The following is a 14799-nucleotide window of genomic DNA, read 5'->3' on the forward strand; positions in this document are numbered from 1 at the left end:
GGGCTCGATGTCGCCCCTTTTGGCTGTTGGAGGGAAACATCCAACTGTTTTTTTGTCCTGATATAATGCAGTCTGCCAACAAACACCTCTAAACCTCACTAATTAACATGTAATATCTCATCTGTTTGCTCCATACAAAAAAAGTGTAAAAATACCCATGTGCCATTTACAGTAGTGTGCTTGACTATTTCTTGGCTGAGATCATTTTCCTCTTGAAGTCTCCCCTGGTTGCCTGGCAACTGCTCAGAGCCGAGAAATATTCCGACTCCCTGTAAAACGGCAAATTGTCATTTTTACTTTTTGGTTTTTGTACGGATTAAACAAAGAAATGTATAATATGTTAATTAGTGAGCTTTAAAGGTGTTGCTAGGCAGATTTCTTAACCTGTGGACTGAGCCAGGCTACCTGTATCCACTGCTGGCAGTAGTGTCATACATTACATGGGATAACTTTTTTTTTTTTTTTTTTTTTTTTTTTTTTTTTTCCATCAAGCTGAGAGAAACCGGAAAAGCGCAGGCATTCCTTAAAATGTTGAACTATTCCTTTAAGTGGTTTCAGAGGCGATAACTTGTTTATAATGTCACAAAGATTTTTGTTAACTTGTCGGAGAAATCGTACTGAACTTTTTCTCAAGCGGTTCTCTGCTGAGTGACGGTGGGCCGTGATATGACCTGATCAAAGCTGCAGAACAGTCGATAAACAAATCAGCTTTTATTCTAGCGAAGGTGCTGGACTCGTTCAATCAAGACTCAAAGAGAGTAGTTTTCTCATGAGATTGTGTCTGCCTCACTTAAATCACCTTTCTTTTTGTTTTACATTCCAAACTGTAGGAATATTAGGTTATCGCCAAAGAAATAATTTCGTCCTGTTGAAAGTTGCTGCCTTTTTTTTTTTTTTTAGTTTCTTTCTTCGGCCTGTAAACGATTCCAAAGGGGATAAATCCAACACTTCATCTTTTCTTCTTCCCACCTGACTTTATTTTCTGATTCCTTACTGTATATACATATATGTAGCTATATAATTTTGTGCTCACATGGGGCATTTTGTATGTGATATTCATATTAGGCATAATGGAGGTTCAGACATCTAGTTAATACATTCTTCCAGTAGACCTGGTGTCCTCCTCAAGATCAACTTTTCTGAGACAACTGTAAACTCAAGTGCCTTCTCTTGTCTCCCACCAATTCATTCACATCCCTTCCACCAGATTATGGACCAAAGACATCGACCGTCCCCGACACCCCTCTCCTCTCTTTCTCCCTCTCACTGAATTGCACACTTTTCATTTACTACGAATAAACAGTTTGCAATACCGCACGAGTATGTTTGGGTTTTTCTGTAGTTATATTCACTGAGGTGACGATGAGGTTTCAGACTATGTCTGCACACGTAACAAAGTGATCGTGGGACATCAAGACGTACGGCTGCAAGGACTGAAGTCATTCAACATAATGTATTTCCTGCTTTTGACTCCATATGCTGCAAAGTGCAGTTCACGTTTTAGTTTTAAATGTTTTACATAAAACGCTGAACTATGTAAAATAGTGTTCCCAAGTGTTCTGCAAATAAATACATAAAAATTGCACAAAACTGCACACAATAGCTGTTTAGCCAGCAGAGGGCACCATCACCCCTATAAATCATTGTTTTTTATTCTCAGAGTTTGGTGGAGGATCAAGTATTCAAATCTTTTCTCTAGATAAACCTGTGCTCTTGCAAGTAAAAATCCTGCATTCATAATACTATTGAAGGAAAAGTGGCCACATATTCACAGTAAAATGTATTTAAAGTATCTAAAATAAAGCATTTTACAGCTGTAGTTGGTTGAAATTGAGCTGGTGGTTCTTCTTTATATACAGTTTGGTAGTTTAATCCAGTGGTTCCCAGTGTAGGGGTCAGGGCCCCCCAGGGGTCACCAAAGTTTTTTTTGTTTTTGTTTGCCTTTTCTCTAATAGTTGCATTTTAATGAACTTTTGGATGTTTTTATATCTTGAGACTCACACTGCCTATTGTCGCGAATTCGCCTCAAATCTCTTCCGGTCTTGATGCAGCTGAGGTGGCCTCTGTATCCCACTAATGCCGGTTGATGCACATTCTATGTATACATTATATATACATAGATGCATACATACATAGATAAATAGATATAGATATAAAAACACAAATAATTTTTTATATAACTACATAAATTCAGGCAGTAAGGGGTTAAATGAAACCATCAGAGTAGTTTAGAGGGGAAGGAATCAGACACATGACGTGTAGCTCCGACTAGACAAATGTGACAGCATCCCACTGGTATAACAGACTCTTTTCATATCTTTTGAATAAATCTATGCAAAAAGACATTTCACATTCAGAGATATGAGAAATGTCATCTTTGTTCTGTTCATGCCCTTGTCAGGAAAATTAACAGGCAAATTTGAAACCAAACGAGTATAATGCAACAGACTTGACCGAAACTAAATTCATTGGTAAATCTGAATAGACCGTGGGCTGTTATCTGCTTTAATGATAATGAAAACGTATTACTGTAAAATGTGTTTCCCACATCCTGGTAGTAAACACAACGCATCTTTTAGTGCTCATGATACATTTATTTACATGCACCAGAAACACGCAGCATTATTTTAAAAAAGAAAAAAAAAGGCTTGAAAGTCATAAAATACAATTCATTTCCTTCTTCTGAAGACCCTCCTAGACGAAAAGCACATATTCTGGCATGAATAAAACGACTTATCGCCGAGCTGAGGTGAACTGTACAGACAGCAGAAGACCTTCAGAAACACTGTATACAATGCAAAAATAAATGCAATTAAGTACTAAATATGACACCAACTGAACGAGCAGAGATCAGCAACCACTGTCCAGTGGGAAGGTGTCACGGTGCAGCTCACAGCCCCATTACAGAGGGAAACACGGCAGCACCTGCAGAAGGAAGGAGAGCGCTTTCAGTCCCCTCAGACGGACCGTTTGACATGAACCCCGTTACTGCACCATCTGCACCAGCCTACATTCAATTACATGTTAATTAATTCGTACTTTTTGGGCTACCTTGACCATCTCCTGTGTCCGAGTCCGGGACTTTCCAGTCCAGCTGGCGGCCTTTTTCGTAGAGTCCCTTCAGGACCTTCCTCACTTCGTCAGTCCCGCCTCCACGACTCAGCTCCAGGTACTTCCTGTACAGCTGCAGAGCAGTACGTGCGTCCTCTATGCTGTCATGGGTTTCCCCCTGGATGTTGAGGTCTGAGGAGCAACGTGAAGAAAAGGAGTGACTAGTCATAAAGATTCCTGCAGCAAAATTTCAGCTCATTAATTGTAGACAAAACATTAACGCATTACCATTTTTTAAGTTGATATGAGTAACTTGTTAGCATACAGTAGCCTACAGTTACATACAGTTGCTTATTTACACGTCCGGCATGTATCTGGCCACCTGGTGAATGCATAGCCAGAATTCACTCTCTTTTAGCTCTGATTTTAGTCTCCACCACCTTCTAAAGGGACATTGTTTGTCTCTTTAGCTGCACTATGTAACTGTGTCTGTCTGCTATTTGCTGCTATGCGGGGAGTGGGAGGGATGCTATACAGTGGGTTTTTAGAGCTTTTTCATTGACAGTTAAGTAAAAACATTTAAGAAGCAGGCCTTCGTGAGCTAGAAGATGCTTTAATGTATGTCAGCAGTAATAAATAGAAAAATATTTATTATAGCCACCTTAACTTACCTAAAAAGTACCAGGCAAGAAATCTCAGAGAGATCATCCTCTTGCGGGGTAAATGGAACAGGTAGACGGTGTCGATGACTTGGTCTTTCAGAACCTTGAAGACAGAAAAGACACAGACTTAATCCACCACTGCTCAAAGACAAAATCTGGAGTCAACTGTAAACCTAAAATATTCATCTACAAAACAAATGTGATGCTATGTGGTGAAATAACATACCAATAAATTAATAACCCGAAAGTCCTTCTGTAAACCGTGGCCAACAAAGCGAACTCCCGTGTCAATGAGGAAGCGCAGCTTTAAGTAAGTGGACTTCAGTGTGGTCAAATGCTTCGAGGAAATCTTTGCATCCAGGTCTCCCGGTTTGATGCCAGAATACTGTGTCAAATAGTCGACGACCTGAAAGAACAAACATTCAGAGTTAGAGATGTTTCTTAGGATTGAGTTTGAAAAAGCTCCGTACCTCTTTCAGGGTTAATGTCTGACTTCTATCATAACTAAAGAGTCAGGTCAGTAGAAATGTATTCTGCCTAGAGATCACTCATCATTATCTGAACACAAAGGAAATGTCCCTGTGATGTTACTGACACACAAAAAAAACAAAAACGTCTCTGTGCTCATTCTTGTCTACCATAAATGATGTGCAACCCATTTCAGAACTTTCCAGAATTGCTCGAACTCACTGCAGGCTGAGAAAATTGAATGAACCTCTGCTTTTGATCTATTTTGCTTCAAAAACCATATTATTGTGTGTGTGGGTGTATTATGAACTCTAACAAAAGGACACACTCTTCAGTGACAGTGAAGGCAACATGATAGAGGCAGTGATCGGAAAAAGTGTCATCCCTGCAGAATAATTTGGTCAAGTGTATCCCGTTTCTTGCAGTCGCAGAGGGACACAGCTTATTTTGGTAGGCATGTATTATACACTGAACATTACTGTTACCTTTTTATAACACTTGGGTCCCAGGGGGCTAATGGTCCTTCTTTTTGCTGTGTTTTTGTATGTGTATTTAAACTCAAAATGAAAATAAAATAAAATGAAATAAAAAAAGTTCAAGTCTTAGGGCATCCTGGTGTTTTGCACTCTGGAGTCTCCCACCTGCTCCTGAGTAGAGATGTAGTCATCGATGAAGGGCACCCCCTCGTTGGGCCCCTGACCCCTCACACAGGTGATCCTGGCCACAGACATCTGACTGGGCTTGATGGTCGACTTGGTGCCGTCACTGCGAAGCTCTGCCTCCTCCTGCAAACACACACAGTCATGAGACAGGTTCACTTTAAAGCGCATTATCACAACAGGATGCGAGAAGGTGATGAAATATCGATAGATCTTGGATTGAAAACACAATTTACTCGCAAAACAATTAACCCTTACTTACATTGAGCTGATTAAAGCTAGTTTTTCGTGCCAGTCACAGTATCTTTTGTGGTGTTTTGAAAGACGAGACTCTGATTCACGTCCTGACAGGCTTATTCATTCAAATTCTACTATGTAAAAATGTCATCCCTCAGTTACATTGACTATTCTAAAGCAGCTCTGTAACACAAATTTGGGCGAAGCTAGCTACAGTTTGGCATAGTCACATTTTATTGAAAAGGCAATTACTTTGGTAACATTCTTTTTTTTTTTTGCATACCTAGTTTTCAAGTTTAAGATCCTGAATAATAGCGTAGTTAACTATGAACAGCTTTGATTCAAAAGTATTGCAGTACTTTTTTTAACCAACTGTAACACCATGAATGCATTCATATGCAACTCAGGGGATTACAGCATCCTGGTTTCCCCAGATACATTTCTTCTGCTCGGTGCTGATTTCTCTGATGTGTTTATGAGTAACCAGTTTTCTTATCAGCTTTTTAAAAATCACACATGGTGCAGGACAAAGACTTTCAGCGAGTGCATTAAAAACACAGAGCTCCTCTGACAGAGTGTTCATGTGTCCTCGTATCAAAGATAATTCTATCTAAAATCCAACTAGAATTTAAAGTAACACAAAGTGGCCTCTAGAGGTCTAAATGTGGTGGTTTCTGCTGAACGTGAAGAGCAGAAGAAACCTGATTAGTGAATGTATTCATGGCTTTACAGTACAGATTACTAAAAATGTTCCTTGGTTAACTGCATAACCTGATTTCTCTGAGCAAACACACTGAGTGGCTTAAATATTAGAATCCAGACTCACCTGGTTGAGTGTGACAAACTCAGCATCCAGCCCCACCAAGTCACCGGCCTGCGGCATCTCACTGACCATGAGGGGGATGAAAGTGGCATGACTCTTCCTCTGCTTCCGGGCCAACGATGCCTCTGTCAGCAGCACGCTGGCATCTATGGGATTTTTAACTGAGACAAACAGCAAAAGCAGGTAAATGAACGCAGCGAGTGTCGACCTACATGTACAATCTCCAGATTCAATGTCCTAAAGCTTACTGCGCAAGTCGTATTTGGTATGGTAGTTCCTCTTGGCGTAATACAGAATGGCTGGCACTTTCCAGCTCACATCAAACTGAGCAGCTTCAGTCTTTGACAAAGAAAGAAAAAACAATACTTATGATACGTGACTTTTAAAATTTCAAAGCATAAATAAAATGTGGTCAAATATTTACCTTGTCAATTGGCTCAATCAAAAAATCGTTGAAGAGGTACCACTGCTGGTGTGTGACTCCCTGAAACAAGTACAACATTTCATTTCAAGATTCGCTTTGCAGATTTAAGTCGCCCTCCGATTGTGTTTTCTAATCTGAGCTTCGCTCACCTCTTTTCTTTGATGATAAGTCTCTCCCACTTTGATGTGAGCAACCAGGTTTCCACCTGTGCGCGCGTCTAGAACGTGAGGCACCGTGACCACCAAGTCGTAGAGAGAGGCGCCCTCCGCCTCTTCGGCAGCACTTAACTAATCAGAGAGGATGTCACATGTAAATCATGTAAATCTCTGTACCGCAACGACAACCCAGTTCACTACACAACCAGTGAGCCACAATAAAGAATCACAATCAGCGTTTGAATCCACTAATCAGTTGAAAATCTTCCTCCCTCACCTCCTCTCCTTCGGGCCAGCTGCTGATCTCCAGTCCTTGACTTTTACTGATCGACATTTTGAGAGTTGCAGGTATCCAGACGTGTCGAAGATCCTCCGCCTGTGTGGCAAAGGTGAAGCCCTCCATGCTGCAGTCCTCCCCACTACAGGGAGAGAGAAAAATGAAGATTTAAGGGTGTTGAGGTACATTCAACTGATATAAATGATGTTATCTGTAGAGCTTAGTTTATAGACAGACCATTAATTGGAAACTAAACAGATTTTTTATTAATTGTCTAAATCAGTGTTTGCCTGGCACAGGCCAGCTCCAGTGAAGATTTGCGAATCTTGATGTGATTTTTAGACTTGTTTGGACAAAATAAGCAATTTGAAGATGTCTGGGAAATTAGGATGGGAATTTCCTACTGTTTTCTCGCATTGTATAGATTAAGGGATTAATCGATCAATCAAAAACATTAATTGATCGTAGATACAATGAGAGATACAACTCTATTTGTTATTAAAAGGGATCTTACTCCAAGCACCACTCAGTAGGCATGGGTGCAGGGGGCTCTTTAGGTTTGGGAGGTTCCATTGCCTCTTTCTGCATGACCTTATTGAAGGCGTACTGTGAAGAAAACACCAATAACATAATTAATGCAACTAACAACAGATATATTTGAAAGATGCCCGGATGAGAAAAAAGAAAGATGAGTGATTTACCTCCGCCTGAACCTTCCAGAATTCAGCCTCTTTGGCACTGTTCACCTCGCAGTTGATGACCAGAACATCTGGTAGACATCGAATGTTGCGTGTCTGCACCTAGAGCCGCACAAAGAACACTATAGCTCAGAATAAGGTGGAATTAGACTGAAAATGTATTATGCGTTAATATCAGCTTTGTCTGAATTGGAGCTCTAACTCACTGTAGGTTGATACTTCTCACAGTTTTCACACCACGCCTGAGTGCTCTGCTCCAGACAGATGCTTGTCTTCAAGATCTCAGCAAAGTCATATTCCTTCATTATTTTTTCTGACAAGTCAAAGTGAAACGAATAAATTGTCAAGAAATACACAACTTTTGTCTGCCCCAGGTTATTCATACACTAGTCTCTCATGCTTGAGGTGCACGATAGCTACGCAAGACAAGCCATGCGCAGCAGTGAAGAAGAGAGCTATAAACTCACCTTGAGAGTTCTGTTCGGGGTAATGCATGGTGAAGAGCAGGGTTAGGGAGGAGCGGACCGTCTCCTTGCCGCAGCGACACAGGCTGCTGTTCTCAACTTCACATCCAAACAGTTTTCCGATGGCAGACTCACCAGAGGAACCCAGAGAGCTGCGTCAGATATCACATTGTACAAGCAAACAAATCAGTGATTAGAGCTTCCCTAAATTTCTTTATCTTGGGACCTAGAATACCCCCAGACTCTGTGTTGAGCATGTCAAAAGCTTTGTTCAGGGTATTATTCGGCACTACTTTAACAGGGAGACACGAATACTCTGCCCTGACCTGCTGCTGGCTCCCCTGTAGGCCTGTGGGCCCTCCTGCTCCTGCGTCTCCTGGTGGAGCTGGGTGAGGATGAAGCGGTTCCAGCTTTGGATTAAGCGTCCGAGCCTGGCCTTCCCCGTTTGCTCGTCTGAGTCTGCGAGGATCAGACCCAGCGCTGAGGCTTCAGGGATGGTGCGAAACGCTCGGAGGAAGTTACTGGCCTTGAGAAGAGGAGAGGGGAGCGACTGGATTGAGAAATCTACATGGAGGACAATGTGCTGTGGCAACACAATATGGATGGCATTTTAACACCTCTGCACTGCCCCAAGGATCGACCTGCTGTTATTCAGAGAGACAATAACAAATAGCTACCTGACATGGATCTCCTCGTGACAGATCCAACATGTGGAAAAGGAAGCCGAGCTCACAGGCCAAACAAAACTCCTTCTGGCACAAATGATTCTGCACTAGACACCGGATTGGCTCCAGGAAATATAACACCTAACGTACCAACACAGAAACAGGAAAATAAGCGACTCTATTTTTGTATAATCTCTCAAAAAGAAATGAAATCTCACTAAAATCTCTCTCTACTACCTTCACACTTTCTCACCTGGATCATGCAGTTACAGTAGGCATTGGGGATGTGAGGCTCCAGGCCAGCAAACAAGGTTCTGTTGTAATGCTTGAAGTCAAAGTCCTCCAGTCCAAGTTTAGAGTATTTAATTGTGACCTGATCAAGCACAAAGATGTCCTCATCACATATTTAAACAGCCAAAACATATTTTCATACACAGTAAACAAATCATTATAAGATAAAAAAGGCTTTTTATATGAAAACCAGAGAGTCCAACCTTTCTGTACTTTTTGGGCACCATGTAGAGGTGTGGCTCCTCATCTCGCCCAATTGGTGATTCTGGGACCTGGTTGTAATTATCATAATCAAGCTCCACATCTTTGATTTTGTAAGGGACCTGAAATCAACACAAAACATAGATTTTAGATTTCTATGCATGAAAATGGCAATAAACATAGCACAAATATTCTGATTAGAATATCGTAATCTGGTGAATGTAATGAAAATGACAAAATACTGAGGGGCTATTACCAAACTGTATTTTACTATTTGATGTTTTGACATGATGTAAAAGGCTGCTGTAAAGTAGCACAACATCCACATGTATGTTTTTGACGTGCCTGGTTCCGAGGGCGGGTGCGAGGATTTGCTGCATAACCAATGAACCCAACAGTTTTCATAGTGCGCAGGATTTCTGGGTCCACAGGAGGAGCTCGTCTGTTGGAAAGGACAGTGTTTTTAGATGAAAACCTATATTTAATGGCGCTGTAAGTGATACGTGCAGAGTTTCCAGCTTAACACAAACACTTAGTTTAAACAGCTATACCTAGTTATACTGAGAGTGTTTCTAATATTTTGTCCACCCCATTTATATCAATAAGCAAAATGAACAAATGTGGGACCAACACCTCTCAGTCAGTTTCAACCAAAACAGAGCCTTATCCTTCATTAAGGTAGGTTTAGTGCAGGATTGTGGTACCTCATAAACTGGTAACTGAGTGCATCTACTTTTGGAGACAATGAACAGGCATCATCTGATGGCACTGTTACATGCTGATGAATCTCTCTGGGTGGTGAAAGTGTTTGATGACAGTGTTTCCCCTACCATTATATTAGGGGGGCGCCCCGCCTCCCTTGAAGGTCAAGTTAATTTTATTATTTAATATTATTTTCTGGTCATTTAAGGTTATCTTTCCTATAGAACAGGTCCATACCTTGTTCTTTTATTAAACAAACTAAATAGCTTTATGTTATTTATCTTATTTACACAACAGCATGCCATTTCTGTCACACACACACACACACAGGTGTGAATTTGGGATGTGAAATGTGATGTCTCAGTCTGGCCACTCATATCGTGTTTTGAATTGTTTGATGAATGACTCACAAAGTGACGTAAAGTTAAACACTGACTTCAATTCATCCATCCGTAATTGCAGAAAAGAGAAATGAGTAAGTTCCGTACTGTGACCACATATTTTTATGGTGTGAGATGAGATCATACATCTCAGTTTAATGTTTTGGTTTCATTTTGTAAAGTTGCTCCATCAGTTAAAAGACAAAACAATATGCTGTGTTTCTGCTACTGTCAGCAAATTCCCTGAAAAAGCCACAACCAACAATGCGTCTCTCAATACTTTCCAACTTCCCAATCCTGTCCCAGCCAACTGTTTCCTATATATATATATATTCATTTCAGCTAAATTATTTCCTAAAACAGCTGAGCACTGCAGTTTTTAGCAACCATTAATTATAAGGGAGTAAAGAGTGTATTTGTTGGGGACAATTTGTGGGTGCACTGGTGAGAATTTCTAGCAGCAGGATGGCGTATTTTGTGGACAATAATGTAGGTCTATGGCACAGAGGCGTCAGACAATAATGTTTTTGCTTTCATGTAGTATTTCAATTACCAGACATACCACATCAGCGAAGGAAAACACATTTAGTAGTTGTGACTTTTATACCTGGGGCTGGGTGTAGCCAGTGAGGTGGCCCAGTCTGAGAGCAGTGGCTCTGTGCCGGTCAGCGGCATGGGGATAAGGGAAATTGGCAGCAGGTCGTGGTTCCAATCCAGCTGAGGCAGTGTGTCCACAATACAAGGAAGTGCGAACTCCGTCTCTCTGGAGTAGTCGTTATATGACACCTCTGGAGCATCAGACCACAGGTGCACACATCCCCCCGAGTCCCCGAAGGCCAGCGCTTGTTTGCTAGATGATACGTCGAAACTCATAAGCAACTGGCCCACGGTGTTGACATGAAAAATGTCCGCCACATTGGCAAGACCAGTGGGCTCACAGAACTGGCACTGACCTGGAGAAAGAGGACGTTATTTTCAAGCTATATGTTGTCAGCATTAAGGAAACATTTTCATCCAAATACCCGAGTGACTACAGTGGAAATCCTACATTCTGGTACATGTAGCCTGTACAATTCTATCCAGGTCCCACTATTCAGAAACGCTTCCACTGTAGTGACGTAGGTGTTTGATTGTGATGCCAAACCACAACTTTTGATGTTATTATAATAAAAAGCAAGTGTCACATCTATTGATCAAATTCTCTACAAACACACTGACTACAGCGTTTGCATGAAGGAGACCCCATATTCCCCCGTACCTGTCTGTGAGATGATGGCCAGACGTGATGTGTAGGTAGGAATGAAGCGCAAGAAGAGGGGGTCCACGTGCACCTGAAGTGGCGTTACAGCTCGCATCATACGGAGGTCATAAACCATAAGGAAACGGTCGCATGCCAACCCATTCAATCCCCGGCTGGAGAAGCCGCACGCAGCCAGAAGATTTCCATGAACGTCAAAGTCTGAGAGGCTGCCAGAGAACGCATCAAACTCGTGCTCCATCTTGAAGCTACGCAAGTCCCGAAGGGTTACCTGTTTTTAACGGAGGGTGAAAGTGAGTGTTGTGTACACCATAAAAACATCTTTCACACACTGATTTGGTCGAGTCATCCTCACCTTGCCAGAAGTGTGTCCACAGAAGAAAAAACGTCCTGTTTGGCGCATTATGGCCACTCCAGGTACCTCAACAGTGAACTAAGCATGACAAGGAAGTAAAAAGTTATTCGTAAATTATTCTTATTTTACATGGCAGATTATGTTGCTGCATGCATGGGAAACTGGATGCTGAAAAACTTAATCCCAGTGTTTCACCTTTTGAGTTTCTTGAACAGTATTCAAGTCAAATTCAACCACATAGTTCTGTAATCCGCCCATCAGCAGGGTGTTGTTATCGGTCATGAGGAGACTGTGCATATCAGCTCCTTCCTCCATCCTGGAACACACATGTACATTATCTAATAATTAATCATAATGAATCAATTAATTTTGTACGAGAATAATATTAATTTGTCTGCAATCAATCTCACAGTCGATATTCTGTGACACTTACGGGTAATCAAACATTACAAGGCCCCCACGTGTGTGGCATTTGAGGTTACACTTGGACAGGAACAGGACCCCCGTTTCCAAACTCTGAATGTGTCGAATGTCATCTGTTGCATGCACTTGGAAAGAAGAATGGCGGGCCATTGTGGGTCCGAAGAACGAGGTTACATGACCCTAAAGGGGATGATCAGAAGAGTATGGCAGAATGACACTGCTGTAAAGTATTTACAGAAGAAACCTGCATAACCCCCTCCCCATCAAGCCTCTTACTCTGTGGTTCCCCATCCAGAGAATTTCCTCCTGCAGATCAAAATGTGTTGCTGTGACTGGGATGCCCACTTCTGAGACTGCACTGTGTAGCTCAGAAAACATCCCCTCCATGAGGTGCACAGGCTCGGGGACCGTCACGGCCAGCCCCTCTGGGTCAAGCTCCACACCCTGCAGTAAGTTGGGGTTGAGGTGCGGGTCCATGGAGGGCTCCATCCCCGCGTCCATGGTCCCGTGAAGGCTGGGTGTGTACTCACCCATCCCAGCGTCGAGACCGTCAAAGTTCATCATGGGTACTGTTGCAAAATCAACCTGCAGAGGAATGACAGCTTGTGTGAAGGGTAACACCGCCCTGTGAGATACATTTATTTACTTTTTATTTGTTTTCTCCCCATATCTCCAGGCGTACTGTTAGCTAGACCCGGAAGCTAACGCTAAAGCTAACTGCTAACAACAGCTCCCAAAGCCAAAGTTTTGGTATTAATTACTGAAATGTGCACAAACCGCTAAGCTAACGGTTCTCCACTCACAACAAACTGAAATACTTTAAATATGAACGTAAAGTTTACACCGACCTGTTTTTGAAATACGAGTTACCACACTAGAGTCCATGGTCACTTCATTCACAACAATAACACACACACGGTTAAAAACACTTCCGGGGCAAACAGGGGTGCGTTCAAGAGCAGCGCTGAACCTCCACTACCATACAATATCATACCAAAATGTACATTATGGGGGCTTTCACTGTTGGTTGTCCCCTTGGTTTTTGTGGACTATACATTGTTTGATGAATTGATGCTAGGTAAGTTGCAACCACACAGATTAGTTCTGGGGCTATGCACCATGAGAACACCATGTTAAAGTGAAATGATAAAAGTTTTACAATGTGGCCCCGGGTTGAATTCTTGCTTAAGAACCTTTTATTTATTCAGGTAAAACTGTACACAGTGCATATTCCACAAGCAGACACAAAACAAACCCCTTTCCTGCTGTTTCCGCCTAACCTTTCCTACCCACTCACTCACTTGTTTCCTACTCCCTCCTATCAGCCCAGTGATTTATTGCCTGTTCATGTCCACTAGTGCTCCTCTACTTTATGTAGTTTGCCTTGTTTATTCTTCCTTGCCCGGACCTACATGTCTGTTTCTGACACTGATGAGTCTTTCCCTGCACGCTATCTGTTTAAATTTATCTCCTGGTCTCCTGGTTTTGACTCTCTGCCTCTTTCTGGCTTAAAGCTGACAAGAAATTTTACTCTGCTACCAACTACATAAAGAATAACTGGCAGGTGTAACATCTGACTTTGATACACAAGATCTGCGTTTTCTGCAATGTGGTCTTCTTGTTACAGATCTGCAATTAACATTTATCAATTTATTTAATCACAATTCTAAACATATGTAAACTATATTTCATAACCACGAGCCTTTCCTAACCTCAAGCATACCTATAGGTATTGCAGAAAGTGGCATTGGATGTAAAGGACTGACTATAATAAAGGGTTTTGCAGTCCCGTCCAATATTGACAGAGTGCAGGGTTCTATTAGACAGCATATAGAATGGGGTGAATCTTGCCTCAGGACCCCCTACAGGATAAAACCATCTCTGGTTTTAACAGTCCAAAAACTGTTTCTATCAGGAAGCAGCAGCTGAGCCCTCTTTTTTAAGAACAAATTCCATTTTAGCTGAAAATTAAAATCTGTATCTGCATCTGTTCGGCATTCATTTGAGTTAAAAGAGTAATGACGGGCTATCAGCACTGTTTTAACCTTTTAATGACTAGATACATTCATGGCTCATAAAGGTCTGCTTCCAGCTGTGCATTGCTTTTAATAAACCCAACCTTTTTTTCTGCCTAACACAAACCTAATGTGTTTGACAGTACTGTTTAGTGTGCTGGTTTCTGGCAGATCCATATTACCAGAGAATAAAGAACATCAATGGGAAAGATAAAGGAAGCATGAAAATATCTACTGCCTGTCTTCCTTTATCATTTTCTTTCTCTGAGAAGAAAAAAACAAAAACAAAACACCGTTCATTCGAAAACCAAATGCTTTTCTCTGGTAGAGCAGAGGGGCAGATCGATGGAAAGTTTGTCCAATCTGTGCGGAGAATTCAGGTCATTATCGCCCTGAAATGTAAAGGTTAATCTCACTTCCTCGCCATCGCCATAGATGTGAAACCTGATTAGGACACAGTTAGTCTAATTGATGTGTCACTGTAAGCAGAGCTGTCCACCATATAAATCCATAAATGTGATTAAAGCGACCCCACAGCACAATCATCTGATGACAACACCGGGCTTTGTCTTTTTCTTCCTGTTTTTTTTT

The 14799-nt window shown here is 41.7% G+C and overlaps 1 protein-coding gene across 2 annotated transcripts; it reads right to left on the minus strand.

Annotated features, from left to right (window-relative positions):
• Positions 1–2587: 2587 nt before the first annotated feature.
• On the minus strand, positions 2588–13106 carry pan2 (poly(A) specific ribonuclease subunit PAN2). Of its 2 annotated transcripts, none has more exons than XM_070839236.1 (26): positions 13042–13106; positions 12470–12778; positions 12204–12373; positions 11966–12086; positions 11771–11848; positions 11416–11686; positions 10765–11110; positions 9421–9517; positions 9078–9197; positions 8837–8956; positions 8596–8724; positions 8245–8444; positions 7922–8070; positions 7661–7767; positions 7458–7556; positions 7271–7362; positions 6757–6898; positions 6474–6611; positions 6325–6384; positions 6149–6239; positions 5904–6061; positions 4823–4966; positions 3940–4119; positions 3723–3816; positions 3052–3243; positions 2588–2925 (listed from the first exon to the last, which is right to left on the minus strand). In XM_070839236.1, exons 2-26 carry the CDS (start codon positions 12755–12757, stop codon positions 2891–2893), a joined length of 3621 nt encoding a protein of 1206 aa, XP_070695337.1. In that variant the 5' UTR covers positions 12758–12778; positions 13042–13106; the 3' UTR covers positions 2588–2890. The 2 variants fall into 2 exon arrangements, with proteins under 2 accessions (XP_070695337.1, XP_070695336.1); XM_070839235.1 differs by having other exon boundaries at positions 3040–3243.
• Between the last annotated feature and the right edge of the window lie 1693 nt (positions 13107–14799).

The sequence above is a fragment of the Pempheris klunzingeri genome, chromosome 11 (assembly GCF_042242105.1).
Source record: "Pempheris klunzingeri isolate RE-2024b chromosome 11, fPemKlu1.hap1, whole genome shotgun sequence".
Classification (NCBI taxonomy): Eukaryota; Metazoa; Chordata; class Actinopteri; order Acropomatiformes; family Pempheridae; genus Pempheris; species Pempheris klunzingeri.